This window comes from Amblyomma americanum, chromosome 1 (genome assembly GCF_052857255.1).
Source record: "Amblyomma americanum isolate KBUSLIRL-KWMA chromosome 1, ASM5285725v1, whole genome shotgun sequence".
NCBI lineage: Eukaryota > Metazoa > Arthropoda > Arachnida > Ixodida > Ixodidae > Amblyomma > Amblyomma americanum.
The window spans coordinates 252,533,830-252,556,476 of record NC_135497.1 but is presented as its reverse complement, the minus strand read 5'-3'; the positions used below and the strand labels follow the sequence as shown (position 1 = coordinate 252,556,476).

General features: G+C 52.5%; 1 protein-coding gene across 1 annotated transcript in view; it reads right to left on the bottom strand.

Annotated features, from left to right (window-relative positions):
- Positions 1–22,647, bottom strand: part of LOC144116766 (uncharacterized) — a 121,609-nt gene that overhangs the window by 64,257 nt on the left and 34,705 nt on the right. The window contains exons 9-14 of the mRNA XM_077651218.1: positions 21,125–21,223; positions 19,709–19,753; positions 18,455–18,490; positions 18,225–18,356; positions 7,525–7,605; positions 3,896–4,000 (exon numbers count right to left, since the gene is read on the bottom strand). Coding sequence (XP_077507344.1) covers positions 3,896–4,000; positions 7,525–7,605; positions 18,225–18,356; positions 18,455–18,490; positions 19,709–19,753; positions 21,125–21,223 — 498 coding nt within the window. The remainder of the gene's footprint in view (positions 1–3,895; positions 4,001–7,524; positions 7,606–18,224; positions 18,357–18,454; positions 18,491–19,708; positions 19,754–21,124; positions 21,224–22,647) is intronic.

The window sequence follows — 22,647 nt, the reverse complement described above, 5'->3', positions numbered from 1 at the left end:
TAAACTGGCTAACCGGAAAGGAAATGATGTGCAGTAATGTATCACTCAGGGTGGACAACCGAGCCATGCCGTGAAGGAGGAGATGAATGGGGACAGGGAGGGAGCGGAGAAAGGAAGAGAGAGAAAGTCGTCGTAGCCAAGGGCTCCGGACTGATTTCGACCACCTGGGGTTGCTGACGTCACACAACACAAGGACACGTTTTGCATTTTGCCCCCATTTGAATGCGGCCTACGCGTCCGAGATACAATGCCGCGGCCCCGCGTTCAGCAGACGACCGCCATTTATACTATTAAAACAGGCGAGTGAGGGCACACACAGCACAGGCGCTGATTTCCCACCGATTTGTTTCCGAATTTATTTCCGGCCAGTCGGAAGTTAGTGCCTGTGCTGTGTGCACCCTTTTCGGCTGTCCAATATCCCTTGTGCGCCATAACATGTACTCATGAAATACCGACAAGCGCGAACTTCTAACCTATAAAGGGTCGTTAATTATCCCATAAATGTTCATATTTAGCCACAATTCCATGAGTAATAATAATACTAATTGGTTTTGGGGGAAAGGAAATGCGCAGTATCTGTCTCGTATATCGTTGGACACCTGAGCCGTGCCTTAAGGGAAGTGACAAAGGAGGGAGTGAAAGAAGAAAGGAAGAAAGAGGTGCCCGTAGTGGAGGGCTCCGGAATAATTTCGACCACCTGGGGATCTTTAACGTGCACTGACATCGCACAGCACACGGGCGCCTTAGCGTTTTTCCTCCATAAAAACGCAGCCGCCGCGGTCGGGTTCGAGCCCGGGAACTCCGGATCAGTAGTCGAGCGCCCTAACCACTGAGCCACCGCGGCGGGTAGACACAATTGCATGAGCCAGACTTACTATTTTGCACTGAAACCATATTCACACTCTGCCAGCTGTAGTAGTACAGCGTGTAAATGAAAACGTCGCCGCGTTAAGTAAAACGTGGAGCTGGGCACTTTCTTTTTTTTCTTTTTTTTTTCACGCGAGCTGCGCGCAACATTGGCGCAAACACTGAGACGACTTCCAGTTGAGCTTGGGACTGCGGGTCCCGCCTCACTCTGCTTAGAACGGGATACTGCTGAAATGCACACGCAAAGACCCCAGCACAAAAACAAACGCCCGCATACGCTGTAGGCTTGGCTTAGGCTAAGGAACCCTAGGCGGCCTAAAAGTAGTAGACAGGCACCGCTAACAAATTTGTTACGGCCTTATGTGCGTGGAGCGCCGTTAAAATTGGCCTTCCCCCAACCAAAAACAAACAGACAAAAGAATAAACATGATCACATGCATACATAATGTGTACTGTTCAGCGGTTTCGAGCATGGCATGCGTACACATGAGTTGCCACTTGTTCCATGTCGAAATCAATTAAACAATAATGGATGGGCCATTTGTCGGGATAGGTCTACGGAAGTGAAGCGCCGCTCCTATTCCAATAGGCACTGAAACACCCTTGGACGTCCTAAGGACATTTCGGACGTCCTGTGGACGTCCAGTGGACTTCTTTTGCTCATTGGAATAGCAGGATGCAACTCAAGAACGAAGCGGCCTTTTCCCGACAAAGGACCCCCTTCCAGCAGGTCGCGTCGGCCGATTCTCGTGAAACTGCTACCTTGACAATGCAGCGAGCGGTGTGACAAGCAGGTGTAGGGAGCCAGCGCCACTCTCCGGCGGAGTCTGATTTCTTCGACGTGTCCGCAGAGGGAACGAAAAACAAGAGGACCGGCCGTAGAGGAAGGGAACGGAGGCGCGTGGTGTGCGAGCGGGGGGAGAACAGCGGGAACGCGATCGGCGACAGACGTTCTCGGTTCCTTCTGGCGCCCACGGTTACCAGGCCCTGGTCTTTGCCATAGAGGTCCCGGTTCCTGCTGGCGCCCACGGTTACCAGGCCTGGTTCTCGGATTCTACCACTGCGCCGGCTTCCTGACCGGGCCACGTCGTAGGCCCTGTGCCGCAGCGTTGTCGCCTTCGGTGGCGATCTCCATCTCTTCGCCCTTCCTACCTCCGCCTGGTACGCCACGTCTACGCCCATACCTCACCGCACCACTTCGCCGTGCGACCTCCATGGAATCGACTCAGACACCGGGACGAAACCTTGAGTGAATTACATTCTTTTCCCTCTCATACATAAATCACGTTGCGTTTGTGTTTTTCTTTCCTTTCTCTCGTCTTGTCCATTACTCTTAGATGGTTTCTGTTGCTGTTGAATTAGAGTTTGGTTTCTCCCAAATGCCGCCAAGTATTTTCCTCTTTTCGTGTTAGAAATGTGACACGATACCTGCAATCAAAAACTACCTCACAGCAGGGAGGATGCTATCCCCTTTCGTCTGCCACTTCCTGCATTGTCACGCTAGCAGGGTAATGAGAATCGGCCGACGTCACTGGCTGCAAGGGGGTCCTTTGTCGGGGAAAAGCCGCTTCGTTCTTGAGTTGTACCTGCCTGTTCCATTTCAGGTGGAGACCGGTTGTGGAGGCGTCTCAACTCTCGCCTACGCTGTGACGAGCAAGGAGGAAGCCTCAGACGGCCTTGCCCCGGTGTCTACATTGGCTCTGCAGCGGCTTAAAAGAATAAAAGAAATTGGTATGACTGGAAATTTTGCTCGTTGTCTTACAATAGAAAAAACGAAAAGAAGTAAGGAAACAATATCGTTCTGAAGGCTGAAGATGAGTAATCAGCCAGTTGTGAGCAGCTTTACGGGAAACTTTGCTTTATCTCGCTAGAATGATACGGCACTAATGAAGCTAATGAATGCGTCATCCGACCACAGACTAGAATAACCACGCTGCTTGCAGGAACGAACGGTCCATGAAAGGTGGGAGCCTCGGGCACCGTATGATTGGCTATCCCAGTCGGCCAATAATCTGCAGTGCGAAGCACTTCGAAAATTCAGCCGCCGATTAGCGGGCAAAATCAGTATTCTACATCAGTGAACAGGTTTAGATGTGGGCGCGCTCATATAACAAGCCCTCAGAAATCTTGCCTGAATGTCGCGATGCACTCTTGTCGCACTTCGACAAGATTATTCCTTTGAGTCTTGATGGATCAATGCCAACTGTGCCGTCAAGTTGTCATAGTTTTGTGGTAGTCCAGACACGCAGGGCTTTATGAGAGCAAAACCTGCTTACGGCTCCTTGATACGTAAAACTAGCATGCTGATGATACTGAGGGGGAAAAGTAAGTCCCCGCTTCCCACGCACACATGCTCCCTCTGTTCTGCACAATAATTATCAAGTAGCCCTAGCTTAGGGCTACTCTCTGAAGTGGCAACGAAAGATAAGAAAGACTCATGATCAGCGCTTGCAGAGGTCGATATCTGGGGTAAACTTGTAGGACACCTCGCGATTAAAAGTACCACGTGTCCATTGCGATTACGTTTGAGAGAGTGCAAACGGCCTGAAACTTCAAACAGCTGGAAGGCGTTAGTGTGTTGCCCGTGGTCTTCACAATCTTTGAAACTGGGGTTGCGGAGACACAAAGCCAGATGTTTGATATTTCTGAAAGGCGCATCGTCGTGTCTTGCGAGTATTTTTCCAAGAACGTGAGCCTACTGCCAACAAATGGAATGTGTTCTGCTGAAATGAACAAACTTCATGACAGTAGTTGAAGCACTTTTCGGAAAGAATCCGTGCGCTTCCGCCTGCCATATAAAATGCCTTCAGATAAGTGCGCCATTGTTAGAACACCCTTTCCCATCGTTCGCCAATGCTTATCTGAATGCCATTTTGTTCCTGTCTGGTTTTCCAGGCCGTAACAGACACTTTCTAAAACAACGCGTCACAGTGTTCAATGCCCAGACAGCGGCGTGACAGGAGGCACACCGGAGCGGGCCCGGTTGGGCTGATATGCCCGGAAAGAGTCACAATACGGAGTGGCGTACCCTGTGTCCGGGAAGGCCGAAGTCTCCCTTCATGCCCTTTGTTCCGGGCTCGCCTTTCTGTCCGGGGAGGCCGCGGATGGACCTACCGTCTCGTCCGGTGTTGCCCTAAGGGGAGAGAGGGGGAGAAAAAACAAAGGTGGAAAGGGCATGGGTAAGTGCACAGCGCTTATTTATCGGCTCCGTCCACTCCTCATGCTCTCTGGCAACGCAGGAACGAAAGTGGAAATAAAACGACGCCAAGATCCTCCTTGCCCGCGGATGGGCACGCGAGCGTTTACGAACGAAGGTGGTGCCATCTATTCAGTCGGGCGTAAACACGCAGGCCTCGCGTGGCCTGCGCCGAGCAGTTTCGCGGACGCGTTGCTTATCGCTGCCACGGGAGCCTTCTGGTTGCTTACGCACGCAGCAGCCAACACGCACACGACTGATCATCCGACATTGGGCGGGCTGCAAAGCATTAAAACCGCCGCCCTGGCACTGTGTTTCGGCGCTTCAGGAGCCCATTGTTTTGCCAGTTACTGCTTTTGCGGAACTAAACGAAATTGGCGAGCGGAGTGACTGAGTTGGCAGCCGGCTTCGATTTATGCCTAGTCACTGCGTAAATCGAGCAACGGAGCATCACTGTCTTGAGCAGAAGCATGACGCACTTCCATATCCGGAAACAGGAAGGGCAGTTTTGTTGCCGCTGAGGTTGACGCTGAGGTTTGTTGCCGGTTGTGTGTTTTTCCGCGACACAGAATAGCGTCAAGGCCCAAGAATATCTCATCGCTAACCTCAGAACAAACAAAAGTGTTTTCCTTGCTTCTGCAAGCGGGTGCCGGCTGCCATCGGTAAGGAAGACGAAATACGAGTGCAGTGTGTTATGGCGCTGCAATCGGCACCGCAAACTTCAGCGCAAGTTCCCCATAGCGAAGGCTCGCGCGGATTCTTTCTCTCCATAACTTATGCACCAACAAACACGATGCATGCCCTGGGCCCATCAGCGGACGAAGAAGAATCGTTCTTCTCAGGGTACCGAGCATCCAGACACAGCCAGGGCACCTTGAGAGGAACGATTATTTGTCATGTCCTGAGCACGTAGCGCTTTATTTCTTCTCGCTGCGGCTGCAGCTAACTTCCGCAGCCGGTACACTACAGTGTGCGACGAATGGCTGCTATTGAGCACCAAAGCCCGCGGATGACGCTTGCTCATAGTTGCATAAACTGCGTGACACGACCCAGAGCAACTTCAATGATGACAACATTGACAGGACAGACAGCGAGTGCTTTCAATCGTATTAGATTATAGGCCTTCCTACAGGAACATGTGGCTAAGTCTGAAAGTAAAAAGAAAAGTTCGCTTTCATAGCGAGAGCTTGTAGCGATAGGTGAAGTACTAAAATACGAAACGAAGTGGCTGTTTCCACATCATAAAGTTGCCTTTTCAGCAAAAGAAAGCAGAAAATAAGAAAAAAAAATCTTGCTGAAGATAAAAAAAAAAAGGAAGGGCGAGCAAGCTCGACACAGTTCAAATCCGCTTTCCGTTAAACAATCCACACGGGAACGTTTCGGTGGAGTTAGTAGTGGTAGAGGGTTAACGTAATTAGCGAGAGCGGGCTCCGTGCGACGCCTGCGTCTCGGAACGCGAAAAACAAAAGAGGCTCCGATCGAGGGCAGGGTTACACAAGTGCGCGGCACAGCGACACAGGGGACAACTCAAATGTAAACGCAAAGTAGGCGGAGGAAGTGCAACCGAAACTGTACAGAAAACAAGAACCAAGGGGGATGGAAAACTCAGGCCCTTGTTTCTTTGTCTTCACTCGAGATTAGGCAAAAACAAAAAAAGCGGTCAGAGTGAGAAGTGCAACTTACCTCCAAATTGGACGCTCTGTTTCGTTAACAACGCGGTGGAAGGTGTTCGCTCTCAATGGCGCCAGTGGTTTCGGGCAGGCGCCATCCATTCGCTCGAGGACAATGTGAATCCGGTGACTCGTTCGGGGCATTGAGGGGGGAAAGCTGGAGTACCTTTCACTCGACTCGTGCCTGCCTCTGTACTGTGCTCCACGTCGAAACGAAAACTGCGCTCAGTGCTTCGCCGAACCGAAACTACTGACAGCGTCTTCCGGTAGAGTTGCGAAACCGATTCATTCTGGCGGCGGAGGAGGGCCTCACTGTGCGGGGGCACGTTGGCGCGCTCCCCGAGAAGAGCGGCTACCGTGGCCGCATGCAGGAGGCGCGGCCGTGGTGCGGCGGCCAGACTTGGGACGAAGCGTAGGTGCGACCTGACGCGACTGAGAGCGCGCTCATCGCGATATCGCCCGTGGTTCGACGATCTTGACTGCGACGGTTCACTCCGGTCAGCGCCAGTCAGCTTTTGCCGGGACCCTGTCTTCTCTCGCACAGCACGGGCGCGCGAGAGTTTTTGTGCACCTGCGCCGGTTGTGAGGGCTTTCGACCTCTGTGCGCTTGAGAGGGAGACAGAAAGGGTGAGAAATAAGGAGAAAACGCAAGTCTGGTGCCGTGCCCCGTGAAACTGCCCGCGCGAGTGTTCCTTCGGCTTCCCGGGAGAAGACCTGCACGGGAGCGTGCAGGGCGAAGCAGGCGAACACTGGTCACTGAACCCACCTGGAAGGAGACTGACGCTGCAGCCTCGTTGATGATGGGAGCACGTTTGCGGGTGATGGTGAAATTGTTTTGTGGTGTCAGTATTTTGGTCAGCCCAAAAACCAAATGAGGAAGGTGGAGGGTGGGGGAGGAGGGTGAAGGGTGGACGATACGACACGCACGAGGGATGCGAGTGGGGCCACAGCGGGTAGCGTGCTGGCAACAAAAGCGGGTCAGCTCTTTCTGCGCATGCGAAGCTGGCAGGCGGCGCACTTGGTCGCGCTTCTCGGGGCTCACGGGTGGTGCGCAGACGTCCTCGGGACGTCTCTCACAGCGCCGCAACATGCGCTGCGACGACTGCTAGGTACGTCGGCCCTGGCAGTTGAAAGAAGCGACGGGCCAGCCCGCGATTTTTTTTTTGGAATGCGTGAGGCGCCCCCTGAAGCTCGCCAAAGCGCTCGAAAGGGCGGCACGAGGGAAAGGCGTCAAGCGAAGAAAGCTTTCCGTCAGAGGACCGGTGTGCAACATGCGGGAATAAAAAAAAACCTCGGGAAAGAACGAGGTCAAGCGGCAGAATGGGACTGGTCAACCACTCACGCCAAAGAAAAAAGAGCAGGCTCTCACGCACGCACAGCCACACACACCACTCACGCATCATCTCGAGAACAAACGTGGACGCGTGCGCTGCCGTTGCGCCAGTGAGGCTACAGCGCCGTCAGCGGTCCTGAACGCAGAATGGTTCCGGGAGGAGATTTTGAATCCTGGCATGTGCTAAGGTCCCAGCGCCCTGTGAGCGAACAGGGTGCCATCTCGCTGTGCGTCTGCTGACGCTTCGTGTGTCGAACGAAATGAGGGGCGTTAAAAGCCCGCACAATTGGCTGTCGAAGCTGTCGGGTGCTGCTTGTGCGTGCATCCGAAATGCAACTCGGAGTAACTCGGCGCTGTCAATGTGGAAGGGACGGGCTGCACGGCCGCTGTGCACCGGCGTGGCGTAACGGGCAGCGCCTGCGTTCGGAACCGCCAGGCACTCGCGGGGAGCCACATACCTTCTTTCCCCTGCGGCCCCGCTCTCCCTTGTCGCCCTTGGCTCCGTCCTCACCCGGCGGTCCCGGGATGCCGACGTCCCCCTGGAAGCGGCCACGCGTCGAGCGGCGTGGACACCAGAATCGGTGGCCCCACCTCAACCCCCATGTGCGCTGCCCCAGGCTTACGCTACAAGCAGGCAACAGTGCTAGCCGCTCACCTATCTGGCCGGCATGAGTGTCGGTCCCAAATAGTATTGCCCTAGCTGACACCTCTGACATAAAGGCTGTACGCTGAACGTTTTTACGACTGTGTTCTCTGTCTGTGGGACTGCAAGCCCTCAGCCAATGCTAGACGGAGCCATTTGAGGTGACATCGATAGGAGGTGGTGAGCGCTTCAATTATATCGTACCCTGCTGCGCCAGCATTAAAACACCTTCCAATTCTTTACTTGGCAAGTTAACCTCGTGCACTAGAAATCTCAAATTGTTTTCAGAGGCCCATCTGCGTGACAACAGCACAAAACCCTACAGAGATCGAGTAACATACCTTAGGGCCCTCGTGGCGCAGAGAGCTTATATCGGGCGCTCGAAATAAAGGTTTCGCGATTCTTTAAACGTAAACGATGAATAGTAGTCGAAAGCCGTTCCTGCACGTAGGTTACGCAGCCAGGCGCACAAGATGTTTGATGGTAACCGTCGCTGTCAATATCCTAATTAAGTCGTCGATTTCGACAGCCGAAAGTGGAAGGGGAACAGCTATCAGTTTCACCTGCTGCTCTATGCCGATCACGGGTCGAATGCCGTCTGCAAGAGCTGCGCCACAGCGCACAGGAGTCTTGCGCCTACTCTCACGGCCTTGCTAGTGTAACTACGGGGGCTGAGTTGAAAACTTGGGGTTAGATATCTCGAGACACTGGCATGCTACGAAAAGTTTACCAAATGCAGTAGCCTTAGAATGCGACCTCCTCTGAGGTTCCGATATAAATATGCACGCTAACTGCAGTAAGTATAAAAGTTTAAATGGCATTACCTAGTTAGGAGATTGAAGGCGACGATTATCCATCCCCCATTAGTCCGCCTGGTCGCAAGACTTGCGCCAAAAGTCGCTTCTGCGTGCTGCTTACTGATCACTTGTTCAAAAACTAAACAAAAGACAAGTATCAGCGCTTATTTGAAACCCCGGCGTAGCTGCTTTAACTTGTAAATAAACTCGAGCCGACTGACCTCGCCTGCTGAGGAAGCTCGAATGACCGCCAGCAACAAGAGCGTAATCTTCAAACACTGTTCAAGCTTCTTTTGTTCATACAGTCCGCAAATCTGAGTTTCTTTTTTTTAAAGGATTAGTCAGTTAGTATTGGGTTAGTAGTTTTAGTTTGTGTACATGCAGGTAAGGGCATATGCAACAAATACATTTCGCGACAATTTTGCTAGTAAAAACCTAATTTAAGGCTTGAAGTGTCGCATTTAATTTGCGCATATTAATCTGAAGCAACGCCATGTCTGTTCAAATACGACACGTTCAGACCGGAGGCGCCCTGAAGAACTTCAAGGCTTGACAACCTGTACATAACAAGGGCGGCCACTCGACAGCCCGAAGCACCACACAAAAGAAAAAGCAGCACCGTTTGAAAACAGCATCTGAGCAAGTAATAATTATTCGCTCAAAGTTTCTTGTCTTCACAAGCAGCTAATAAGCCGGCACAACTCTGCCGTCAGCGCGACGAGGTCCTGAATTCGCCATCAAAGCAGTTTAGAAATTGCTGTGATGTGCACGACGTTGCGCGCATGACTGTGTGCGCTGATGGCAGTATAGAATAACACGGTTTAGCATGTCATATATGCCTCTTTCATCAGAATGCCTTTCCATAGCCGATGCATTATTTTCACGATATTTCTACCACGCCAGGCGATATCGACGACGGAAAGCCTGTTTATTGGGTTTCCGAGATCGCGCTCGCGAAGAGGCAAATTACGAGATTAATTTAATTTATTTATGCCTCACTCTTTTAAGCGTACCTATGTGTGCAGTGTGTATAGTGCACTCAGCTTTTCCGAGAATTTAATACGGATGACCTTTCAAACATCGTTAAGCTCGTTCACAAAAACCAACGCCGCTGGTTCTCCAGCGGTCTAATGAAAGTGAGAAGCCTGCGTGAGAGCGACAGTGAAGCTGAATTCACTTTGCCGAATATGAGGAGGTAAGGGATCGCTCGTTCAAGGATCCCTTTCCTGAACCCTTCTTTTGCCTTTCTGCCACCGGTCAGCCTCCGTCTTGGATGCCGGAGAGCGACATTGCTAGCTAGCTGACATCCCTGACGTCACAGGCGGCAGCTGAGAGTGATAAAGTGGCAAAAAGAATGAACCAGGAAATGGGTCATTACAAAATCACAGCCCCAGAAGAGTGTTTGACGGGTCTCGGCAATGCGCGGTTTGAATAGCGAATACCAACGACCGCTCGCGCGCAGAAGGCCAGATGAATTTCGAAGTAAAGTCACTTCATAGCCATATACTTTTCATTATGCAGAAGGCTATCTTTGCAAGCCGCACATCTCCGAAATCACCTTGCTGTATGTGTGAAGAACAGTGCTAGCGTTGGGTCCTGTTTGACTCAAACGTACCTAAAGAGACACCTAGGCCGGGTACTTTGTCGCCACTCCCATAAGCTGAGAAATGGTCACGTCAGGTGTAAAAACTCGAAAACCATTGAAGCTTGCGACAAGAGGACGACTGCCTGCACCCTAAATGCACTTTCTGAAAAGCTGGACTCAGCTAAGAATACATTTGTGATGAGCACGGCGGTCACCGCTTGGGTAGCAGCCCTCAAAAGAGTGCCCGCGTGATATAATCCGCTCAAAGAATGCTGCTCTGCATGATTAACTATACACCGTCATCACGGGTCAGTTTTTCTGCTGGTTAAACGTTATAAATGTGCTTCACACACATGCATTGCTTTCTCAAAAGCCGTGTACCGTCGATGTTGCTTGCAGCCGGAATGCGATAACCGAGATGGTGAATGGATGAAAAAAAGTTTAATCACTTTAACGACAGAAAATGCGTTATGTGTGTCGTCCTCATTCAGACAGCTTGTGAAGGTACAAAACTGAACGTCAAGAAGAAAGATGAAGATTTGCAACTGTTAAGCTCTTCTCAGCTGATCTGCTTACAGAGTCATGCTTTCTGCAATAAATGAGGCTGTAGTTCCGCCGGATCTCCACGCGACCAAAATATCAGTGAACTCTTCACTGACCAGAGTTTGTTTGCCCAGTGCGTCCCGTAACACTTGAAGCCGTCTGTCCAGTAATGTAGGCGCAAAACAATGAAAGCGTGGAAAGCAGGAGAACAGCCCACGAGAAACTGGGTAGAAGAGGGAAAGCGCTCGCTGGGCGTCGTATAGTGGAGTAGTCTCGAGTCGTTTCTTCAAATTCTTCCCTTCCCGCGCGCAAAGCGTAAGGAGGCGAAACTTTGTGTCCCCCAGATCGGCTTGGCGGGTGCGAGGCGGCACAGGCGTCTTTTATGCGGCCCTCGAGAAGCGCCGAAGGCACTCGAACGTCCGTCCCCGCCGACCAGGCGTCAACCCCACAGCGGGGAACGTGTCTGCGGCGGGCCCGAGGGTGCCACAAGTTCTGCTCTCCGCGCTTTCTACTCTCAACACGCAAAAGGCGCGCGCGCAGCGCGGAATACAAAAGTGCGTCTTTCTTTGCTTCGTTCGGCGCGCTTGCGAGGCGCTAAATCCGAGAGGGATGGCTCGAGCCAGCTCTCTCTCGGCGTGGCGCTGGCCGAGAGCTGAGTGCCGCTGCGGCTCCCTCTTCGCAGCCGCTGAGGCAACGCCAACAAGAGAGGGGGAAAACGCCGTTCCCTCGGCTTGGAAGGGATCCGGAGTCCGAGGACGACGATAACCCCTCGGCCCCATACGCGCGGGATTACTGTTTTCCCAGCGCGCTCTCGGAAATGTCCCGTCGTGATGGAATCCAAATCGGCTTGAGTGAGGCGTATTCCGTGCGGGCAGCCGAGATTTCAAGCGTGAGGCCACAGCAACTATCCAATATATTGTACGCTTTATCAGAAGGATGAAAGTGGAAGTAACGCGCGCGCATTTCGATGTTCGAACAGTTTTCAATATGCAAGTGTGTGTGTGTGTGTGTGTGTGTGTGTGTGTGTGTGTGTGTGTGTGTGTGTGTGTGTGTGTGTGTGTGTGTGTGTGTGTGTGTGTGTGTGTGTGTGTGTGTGTGTGTGTGTGTGTGTGTGTGTGTGTGTGTGTGTGTGTGTGTGTGTGTGTGTGTGTGTGTGTGTGTGTGTTTGTAAAGATATAAAGGGAGGGAGGGACGTGGGCACACACTATTGCTCATACGCGTTGGAGGCCGGCCCTGTCTGGTCTGGTCCTGTATATTTCATGGATGCGTGTGTAAGTAACCGAGATGGTCTTGTCTTGAGAAACTGGCGTTAATCTGTGCCGTTCATATGAGAGAGCAACGCGACGTGCGATGGATATATGTCACTCAAAGCGCGCCCATTTCCTCGCGCTTCCTTCCGTGGTAGCGACTGTTGGAGCCTTCGTTCACGGCTTTAAAACGACAACGATCCCAAAATGCTGCCAGTGCAACGGCAACAGTTCGTAGGCCTCCGGTCGCGGTTTGCCGAGAGTTCTCGTCACATACCGACTGTTCCTTAGGCAGACTGCGCACGTGACCTCCTGAGGCGCTCCCTCTCTGCAGATATAGAGCCGCGAGGCTCCTGGTTTCGTTGCTCTGTGTCAAGAAACCGCGTACTGCGTTAGCTGCAGGAGCTCTAGAAGCGTGTGTCGCAGCCGCGCAGCCGCACTGAAGAAAGGTATAGTCATGATGCATAACGGGGTGGCGTGAGGAAGTACGGAATCGTGCCTCCCCTGCGCGCAGAGATCTATATAGGCTTTCCCGCAGGTATACTGCGAGTACCCCGCCGCCACTCAGTAGATAAGAGTGGCAGCGTGAGCGAGTTATCTGCTAAGAGTAAGAGCCGCTTTAGCAATATGGCCTTCCTAATCGAGGACCGATGACGCCGTTTAGGCAGCGGTGCGTGCCTCGCCGCGAGTGCACGCGCGGGCCAGGCCACGCGAGGAATAATAAGCGGTGTTGTAACGTTACTCGGAGTACAACAGAGGAAGAGAGAGAAAGAGCCGAGATCTCCGCCGCCATCCACGGCCCTCCCCGCCATTTGTAATCGCGGGAATGTGGTGGAAGCAGCAGCAGCAGAAAAAACAAATAGAAACAGATTCTCCCCTCAAAGCGGCAGAGATGTAATACTGAGACTGTTAAGCACGCCCGAGACGGAAAAGAGGCGCGTTCTTCCCCCAGCGCGGACAGTGGCATCTCGAGGAAAACAAGGTTGGCGAACACAAACGCAAGCGAAACGCTGGGCCCCGCTGGCCGGATTTTCTCCTTTCCCGCCGCCGCGCTGTCGACGTCGCGGAGGGGGCAGCTATCTCTGGAATGCTGTGACAGAAAAATGCGATCCCCTCCCCACTTCCACCGACCACCCCGCACGGAAAGCCGTTCCGCGTATAATCGGACAACGCGCGGCTTGGGACGCACTGTTCCTTCTTCTTCTTCTACTACTGTTGCTGCTGCTACTGCCTCGTGAGCCCTTCTGCCGCTCGTCGTCTTTTTCTCTTATTTCTCCCTTGCCCCGTTTCCTTCAGACGTGCCCCCTTGCGCCGTTGGGCGCGGAAGAGCTCCATCGCTTGGTGCGAAAATCCGTGAAGCGTTTCTTTCTCTTCCTCTACTGAAGGTGCCCGTCCGCCTCACCGGCGCAGGTTATAACCATCAACTAATTCCGAGCTGCAGTGGGTCTGCGGCTTCCCATCACGGAAGAGAGGTAGCAACAACGCACTTTCGAGGCGCGCGGATAACGGCGTGATTCGGCTGAAAGGAAACAGCCTTTGTTCGTCTACTCGCAAGATTTCCGTTTCAAGTGCCCTTCTTCCCTTCTGTTCCCTGAAACATTCAGGGGGGAGGAAACAAGCGACTCGGCGCCGCGTTCCTGCCAGACGTGACGTCCGCGCCACTCTGTTCTTTTGTTGTTTTTTTTCTCGAGCGGGCACCGAATTGAGCCGACGCGGCCAGTAGCCGTCTCCTTCGCGGCGATTTCTCGGCCAGAAGAACGCGGGCCATGTTCCTGTCAATTAGGGTATAATTAACTACACCTAGCTTTTAGAGGAAACGTAAAAAGGTTTGCTTCGTCGCGACGAACCCGAGCGGCCTCTCTCAGACGTTCCTCTCACCTGCTGGCGCTATTTCCGTGGTGCGCGCGGCCCGTAATTACATTTCGCTCGTTTTGCCCAGCGCGCGGGCAGCTGAAGAAAGGTCGAAAGTGACGCCTCGGTGCTGCTGAAAGCCCCGATAAAATGTCTGCCGAAGAGAATGCATCTTATTGTAGCGCAGCAGACTCGGTGCCGAATGGCGTCCGGCTGCGGTGGAATCTTGCGGAACTTGCTGGTTTTCCGTATCCCCGCGCTTTGCGGTGCGCGCCTTGTCACGACTGGCATTCGAAGAGGCCTGTGGGCCCCCTCCGCTTCAAAATTCTGTTGCTCGCGTGTTTCTGCTCCAGGAAGAGGGCGGACGCTTCACTTCTTGAAGTCGGCGTCGAAATCGACCGGGAGAGAAAAGACTGCGCGACTCGCTGAGGAGCCACTTGCTCTGTCCAACCACAGACGCCCCGACGTATGCGTGCCATTCGTTGCCTTTGAATAATAATAATAATAATAATAATAATAATAATAATAATAATAATAATAATAATAATAATAATAATAATAATAATAATAATAATAATAATAATAATAATAATAATTGGTTTTTGGGGAAAGGAAATGGCGCAGTATCTGTCTCATATATCGTTGGACACCTGAACCGCGCCGTATGGGAAGGGATAAGGGAGGGAGTGAAAGAAGAAAGGAAGAAATAGTTGCCGTAGTGGAGGGCTCCGGAACAATTTCGACCACCTGGGCATCTTTAACGCGCACTGACATCGCACAGCACACGGGCGCCTTGGCGTTTTTCCTCCATAAAAAGCCTACCGCGCAATATATGCGCCAAAAGGAAAGCGTCAAAGGCGCGGCCAGAAAGCTGTGACGCGTGGATCTTGGACCTGCAGTTGGATCCGGGATCTGCATCTTGGCCGCGAAATTTGCGATAGTGACGGATACGAGCTGCGACGTTATTTCCAACCATGCAGGTGAGGAGGAAACTTCGCTCTATAACGGCGACGGCAAAGGCATTTCTCAGCAGGAACCTCTGGCTACCAGGAGCGCAACAAGTTAGCAAAATCCACATCCAAATGACGCAACTTCCGGCTACCCAGGCTGCGAAGAATAACCTGGGAGAGATTTATAAACAACTGCGTGATCCAGTACAAATCGATGTGGACGGATACACCCCACGGAAACGAAAGTGGCGCATGTCGCTGATTACAGTGAACCGCCGTAACCTTATTTTTCAGCGCTCGGATCCTCTTTCAGGACCGCGCATTTTGTGGAACTACCTTCAGCAGGCCGAATGCAGCTCTGCTCTTGAGGGACAGCGAGCGAGTTTCAGCCGCACGGGTGACACTGAAGAGACGAGAGTTGCAGCTTTTTCTGCTTTACACGTCGCAGTGCACGGCTCTCCTCAAGTGCACAGGCCGGCAGGCTCAGCCATGAACACCCTCGTTTTGTTTCACTCCCACTGGCGTACGTGAGTGTACGAGCGAGTGTGAGCCAACTCCCACGGTGCCGAGGCGTGGTCGAGCGCATTCGCTCCGTTGTGGGACTGCTGATATGGCGCCGTACATTCCGAGCATACATACGACCCTTACACTTGCCAAAATAATAGACGTTTCTAGCATACCGGAGGCGTACTAGCGGAGACGTACACCGGTTTACCGGACCCATCTTGCGCATGCGCAGTCGCTCCCCCTGACCCAAAGAATGCCACTGCGCATGCGCAAGAGGGGTCCGGTAAACCGGTATACGCCTCCGGTATGCTAGAAACGTCTAATTTCAATTACTTAACGTGTACACGCATGCAAGCGCGCTCTGAGATAATAGCATTCAGACGGAGGCTGCAAGAGAGCGAGCCGGCTCGGGGTGCGCCGAACGAAGCCACTTGTCTCGCAGGCGACGACAGCGACTCCTCATGGGCGATTATCTCCACGACTGCCGGCTTTTCGCAGCGGATACACAACACCGCCGTATTGGACGACGCGTAATTTGCAGTCAAGGAAGGCAGATGGGTGTAATGCGAATTTTCAGCCGGAATGAGACGTCAGCGATGGTTGAGAGTAGGCGCGTGAACGTAACCTGATCCGCCGGGAAACCCGCCGATGGACCAGTGGGCGAGAGCGGATGGGGGAGGGGACTCAACGGGATTACGCGGGCGGGAGAGGCACCGTAAACCGATTATCCGGCCGCGACTCGAGCTCGCTGCTTCTCCGCGGCGGCAAAGTGATGGATGCCGGGGCGGCCGCGATACGGACGCCCTGCCGCTGTGGTTGCTGCAGTCGTCTCTCCGCGTCGGACGACGGCCACGCTCATCCCGGGCGTCGCATTACGGCCCCCGATATACACTCTGCGGGATTCCAGTCTCACAGCGATGCTCGGTTTACTTCAAACGGCGCAGAACGAGGGGAACAGAGCGGGCATTAAGAAGGATAAATCGCCCCCCTTTTTCGTATCACGACCGGCTCTCCGTGCACGGTCGTCATTGGGGATTTTCGGCTGTGCGGCGGCAGCGTCGCGAATCTGCGCAGGCCCGGCGCGGGCCGCACGGGTCCAACTTGGGGTGGCCTGCAAAACGCAAAACTTCGCCGCCCCGTTTCCCCTTGTGACGAACGGCCGGCGGGGATTCGACTAGGCCGCTCGACTCGACCGTGAACGGCTTATTCGCACTCTCGGCTTTGTAACGGCCACTCCGCACCTCGAAACTGATCGCCATACGCCGAATGGTGATTGCAACTCGCCGCTAAAGAAAGGAAAATGCTGCGGAAGCAGCACAGGCGCCAGATATAGCGGAAGGGGAGGGGACCTTCTTCTGCTGACGTTTATCCATTCGTAAGCGACGCACTTGAGAGTATACGTTAATATTAGAACACGTGCATACTACCGACGACCGTCTACTTCGTAGAATATGAAGGTGATTTGCGCAGTACTGCTTGCGGATGAAAGTGTGCGAGCTAGCGACGGTTTCGGAGTACTTCTCTGTCATCTGACAAATGACCCGCGCAGACAGGGTCTCTCATAACGACTCTACTACGTAATCGAATCTTCTGCTCCTCCTCACGTCAGAAAATAAAACCGACCGTTCTCGAGACAGCAGCTTAAAGACGCGCGCTTCAGAGCTTGTTGTCAGTAAAATCCACCGCACTTATCACACGAGCCGCCCACCTCAAATCAGTACCTATTGCGAGACGTCACTCCCCCTCGGATCGCTAACACTGGCGACGAATTTCGGCGACAGCGAAGTGCAGAAACGCAAGAATAAACGAGAAGTCGGTGTTGTATTGATCACGTCTGTGTCGCAGTCTGTGTCGCAGACGAGGACGGGAATGACTGCACGACACGCACGCTGCACAGCACTCGCATCGCTCCTTTACTCCCGTCCTCGCCTTTTACAGCGCTAGCGTTTACAGTGCCAAGCGTGTCGGTTTCACGTCGCCCGAAGCCTTGCGCTTTCATGACGTCAGCATCACGCGGCGCGTCGTTCGCTGCCGCGCCAGAGCAGACGGATCCCCACCCGAAGCAGCGCTCGGAATGAGAGCGTCGCTGCAAGCGCGAGCGGCGACTACGTCAAGGTCCGCGTTCAGCCAACGACAGACTCCCCAGGATGCTGCTGAAAACAGGAGACGGCCCTGAGGGGAGAGGAAGGAAGACGGGCGAAGCGGACGAAAGGGCCTCCCACGCCGTCGAAAAGCATGCGACAACGGTTACATGAATACGACAGGAGTCGACTCCAGTCAACTTTTTGAGGGAAAGAGCAGGTTTCTGATAAGGAAAGGCGTGATTCATCCTTTACTCTCTTCCTCGACGTTTTTGCACTTTCCCTCAAAACATGGACTGGAGTCGACTCCTGTCGCATTCATATAAAAGCAGCTGGGCTCGGCCAGGCAAAGGTCAAGGGTGGTGTTCTCTGCCTCTCTCACTTTCTCTCTCTGAGGACGCGCTTCCATCTACCTCCTCACCTTTTTTTGTAACCCTTTCTTGCGTGTGTTTTCTTTCGCTCCACTTTAAAACTCTGTAAATAAACCAGGTTCAAACAGAACCGAACGTCAACCCTCGGAGGCTCCTGCACGCGCGGCGGCAGCCACCTGACCGAGCCTCCGCGCAGACCTCAATACGAGCGGCTCAGCCGTTTCACGTCGCCGCTACCCTAAGGAGAAGGCAAGCGGCTAAGAACATTTCGCTGCAAATGCTGCGAATTTCACTGAATCACCTCACTCATGAGTAACCTCACAGGATGGAAGCGGCCGGCGCCGAAATTATAGTTTTTGCTCTTTTTTTTTTCAACACGAACGCGTGTACTGCGTTTCTTTCGACGCGCATTGCCGAGTTTAACGCTTCAACAAGAGTTCTGCGTGCTGTGGACACACGGCTGCGCCTCTCTCTGTCGCTCTCCGAACTTCGTCCCTTTTCCGTGCTGCACCTGAGGTGCCTCAGGCGGTGCCTTCAGGCGTCCGCAATGCCGACTACTCCGAGCGGAGTGCAATGTGCCCACCTTCCTGCCTGGCGGTCCGGCGGGGCCCGGCGGTCCTGGCGGTCCGGCGGGGCCTTCGATGAATCCCGTCGGGAACGTGTTTCCGTCCAGCGTCGTCGTAAGGCCGCGCTCGCCCTTGTCACCTTTTTCGCCCTGGGCAGAGATGAGATGCCAGCGTGCACATGGGGCGCGCGCTGTCCGGCGTGGCACCGATTTGTGCCCTTGCGAAATGCGCCGCATTAAGAACTCACCTTGGGTCCCGGAAGTCCGTCTTTCCCGACAGGTCCCTGAAAGGTTAAAATTCTCCATGTAATGGCAATTTTTGTACCTTGCGCTGGACGCCCGATTGCACAAAAGGAGAACGTTGCATTGGAAAGGCCGAGTTAAAAAAAAATATACGGGGCGGTCAGACATCTGATGCAACAATTTTTCAAAAGCAGTTGAATTTATCCTTGATGATGAGTCATTTGATGCTTTTCCTCCAAGCCGACGCTTAACACACACGACAGAATTTTTCTGGGCTGAAGATGGGCGGAGTTGGGTCGAGGGTGGGTCGATGGTTAGGATGAGGGTGCTGGATGGGCAGTCCCCTAGCTAGGGTGGTGGGGAGGAGGGTGATGAGTGGTGGTTCTGGAGGGCAACTGTCTTTCTCACTGCGTCTTTGAAATCGATTTCGCAGTCGCTTTTTCCTTCCGATGTGGAGTGGACCTCCAGTGGGCGGTGGTCTTGTGGAGGGTAGATTTCGGTGGGTGGGTTGCGGATGGCACTTCTGGTGGGTTGGAGGGTGTGGAAGGGCGGGGATGGAGGGGTGGGTCGACGGTGGCGGTTTCGCAGTGAAAAAAAAAGGAACCGAAACCAGACACAGGAGCGTTGCAGCCAGATGGGTTTCTGCGAATTGCAGTAGAAACTACATGAAAGTGGTCAACCTAACTTCTACAGAAGTGGAGTTACTGCGCCATTTCAGGTCACTTTCGCGAGCAAGGTGCGAAATGTGCAGGCTTCGCTCGCTCCATGCCTGCCACTAACGGTACCAGAGCTTTCGTCGCTGGGCGAATCACTCTTCCTCCTCGAAGGATGTATACTGAGTTTCGCCGCTTCGAAGCTCGCGCTTGTTACAATAAAATTAAAAACAGAGTTACGCTCGCGTAATTATTGCACTGAACGCGGCAACACCGTTACACCCAAAAGCGGTAATTAAATGGTTATTCAACACTGGCTAAATCAGTCACACCTTGTGATGCTCGTCTTCTTAGCAGTTAAGCCTGCAGTTTGAAATAGGCAAGCTGCAAACTGCACTTTAAAACTACACTTTGGAATATGAAGTTGATGTATAAGCAGTAACAAGTAGGGAGGGCGGCCAGGAGCTGTTTGCTCAGGCTATCTTCCCTGAGCTCAAGTAGAGACAGCAAGGGAAAGCATTGAAAATGTGGCTCACAGCGCTCTCCAGAGTACGTTTATACATGGGTATTTCTCAGAGACAACCGAGTTCTTTCTGCGAAACGTACCACGAGGCCGGGCGGACCGCTGGGACCAACTTCACCCGGAGGACCCTGGAAAAATTAAAGCTGCACGTCACAGGGCGAAACCTTTCCACAGGTTCTGAAACTGACACTGGCACACCTGTCGACTGTTGCGACTCTAAAAGTGTAATAACAGGCCACTTTTCATGCCAACTCAGAGATTCTGCGCGATATGGCATTGGTTTGGTATCGACATGCCGGATGACAAAACTTTTCCAAGAGTTTTATACCCCTGGCAAAACCGATCCGCGAGTCGGGGCTGCTTCTATGAAAAAGAAAAAAAAACGATGGGTTTTCGGTTCACAGTAATTCGAACGCTACCTGCCGGATGCAGAGTTGAATGATTTTGATCACCTCGGCAGATTATCTTGAGTAGCGCGAAACGCACGTAGCGAATAGACACAACAGACACAACAGCTTTTGTTGCTTGTGCTTTGTCTTGCTTTCGTTGGGGGCGTTGGTACCATGTTTTCATGATGGTCTTTAGTGGGCCACACCGTCTGGACCAGTACCATCGCCCTCTTCAATAACGGAGTCGTAGGACATGGACAGGAACGGCTCTTGGCCCGTTCCGCGAAAAAGCCCGGCTCAGAATTGCTCTCACAAATTAGTTCTAAAAATGTTCTTGCTTAGTAGAGGAAGAGGCTCTCGAGCACTGATCGCGTTGCGGACATAACACTCGATGATGCCCAAGCGCCGCTCTGAAGGGTTTATATATATATATATATATATATATATATATATATATATATATATATATATATATATATATATATATATAGAGAGAGAGAGAGAGAGAGAGAGAGAGAGAGAGAGAGAGAGAGAGAGAGACCATCATTTTTTTTTCTTTGCCACCACACTTTTATGGTGAAGCTTCCGAGAAAAAAAAAACAGAAAGCATTCGTGCCGCTAGGCAGTAGACTTCACTTTTGAACAATTGTAACTCTGTGTCGCAGTCGAAGAGAAGTCAACCAATTAACAAGTTGACACAGAAGCGTGACCTTCTCTGCCCTGAGCAACATTAAACAAAAATTCCCGCGGCTGCATTTGTGAATTACGAAGAAAGCGCCTCATGGTACTGTTAGTCTATTGTATGCATTCTAATGCTCAATAAACATTTTGCATTAGTGAAAATGGATTACACAGAAAATATAAACAGCCCGATCGGTGCAGTGTAATGTTCAAGCAGTGAATATCCATTCTTGGTTTATAGGCGCCAAAAGCAGGATGAAACACAAAGGAAGACGACAGGACGATGCGCCGCCCTGTTTTTTCCGCCTTTAAGCCAAGAGTTAGCAAGAACCAGATACCCCAGCAGCAAGTTCTCTGCCCAGCGTGGCCGAGAATAAAAAAAAACACACTCTCTCTCTGCTAAGAAAAACACCCAAGAAAGGTGCGCACAATAGGTCCAGGGGGTCCCGTGCCACCGTCGAATCCCGGCAGTCCTGGCGGCCCAGGTGGTCCGGGGGGGCCCGGGGGACCAGCCTCCCCTTGCGATCCCTGCATCGGTGAAACAGTTGCGGTTCATCGAACGACACCGAGTACCCGCCACGAGGGGCGGAAACGCGGCTCTGTGCATCACGGAACTTGAAGGAGTTTACCAAGGAGGGTCATATGAGGCGGCATCAAGGTCTCTCGTCGGTGGGGACACTCATGGTATTGGTGGAAGAAGGAAAAAAAACGCAGCATACTACGGCCTAACAGCGGAACCGTGTGTTGACCGGACAGTTGAGCCTACACGCGCCCACTGAGGACCACGCGACCCCGTGCATAGCGCGAGTGCTCCAGGGCCTCCTCCCTGCGACGGTTTGGTGGTATGTGACACTGGCAGAACCGGCACAAGTGAACTCTTCGCGCGCTGAGTGTACAGAGCAGCCACGTACAGCATTGCGTGAGTATAGGAGGCGGCCTCGGAAGAAGTTGGACCACATAGATTCTCTCCTCTATATGAAGCTCCAGATGGCACCACATGTTCCTTGGCTCTCAGTGGTGCGCATTAAAGGAGAGTGCAGCTGCTGCTGCGAAGGGCTAAAACAATTACGAAGCTACAGTCTGAAGAACCTACACCTTCAAGTTTAGCTCGTGAGCAGAATGCCGACTCAGAAATCAATCTCTCAACTTGACTAGTTGATTATACTATCGTAAAGAAATCGCACGCCGCTCTTTCTGCGCCTCACAGGTACGCGCTATAGTGGCAGCAAAAAGCCGCGCGCTCAACGGTGCAGTACGCTGACTCGCAGAGTGCAGTTCTTACAAGTGGACGCATTAGGCATGTTTTCATCAATATTTACACTTTTCAGAGGCACTCACGCCGATCGAGTGTGACCGCCTCTTGCGTTCCATCTGCTGAGCTTTTCTGCAGCTCACCTTCCTATACTAGCGAAGGGGTCGATTCGGCATAGCAGTGTTGACACCTGCGTTCCAAGTCTTGCATCTAAAGCACGTTGGTCCAGAACACATTTTCAGTTTTTTTTGTTGTTGTTGCAGCCTCATGCTCCCGCCTGTCTTGCAACACAATGAAGAAACTAAGATCTACCTATAATGCTAATAATCACAAAGTGAAAAAGAGAGGCAGCACCTCAAAATGCTTGCAAAAGTTTCAACGAGAGGACTTGTCTGGGCCCACACTCACCCACGCAGGGCAAGCACCCTGAAGTTCTCCCTCCCTTGTTCACTTTGTGGCTATTAAGAACCATGTGACCAACACCTCTCTACAATGGACTATGATGTTAATAGCTTTGTGTTTAAAGTACCTCTTCACATTTACATTGCACCGTAAGCTACGGTGTCTGCGCTAGGCGTCTTTCTAGACGCTGTCGACATGTGTCGCTAGACGACACACGGTATTAGTCACCGTGCACAGCGCCCCAGAAAGTTGTTGCCTGACAGCCCGACGACGGTAGCCAAATCCCGCCCATCTGCGA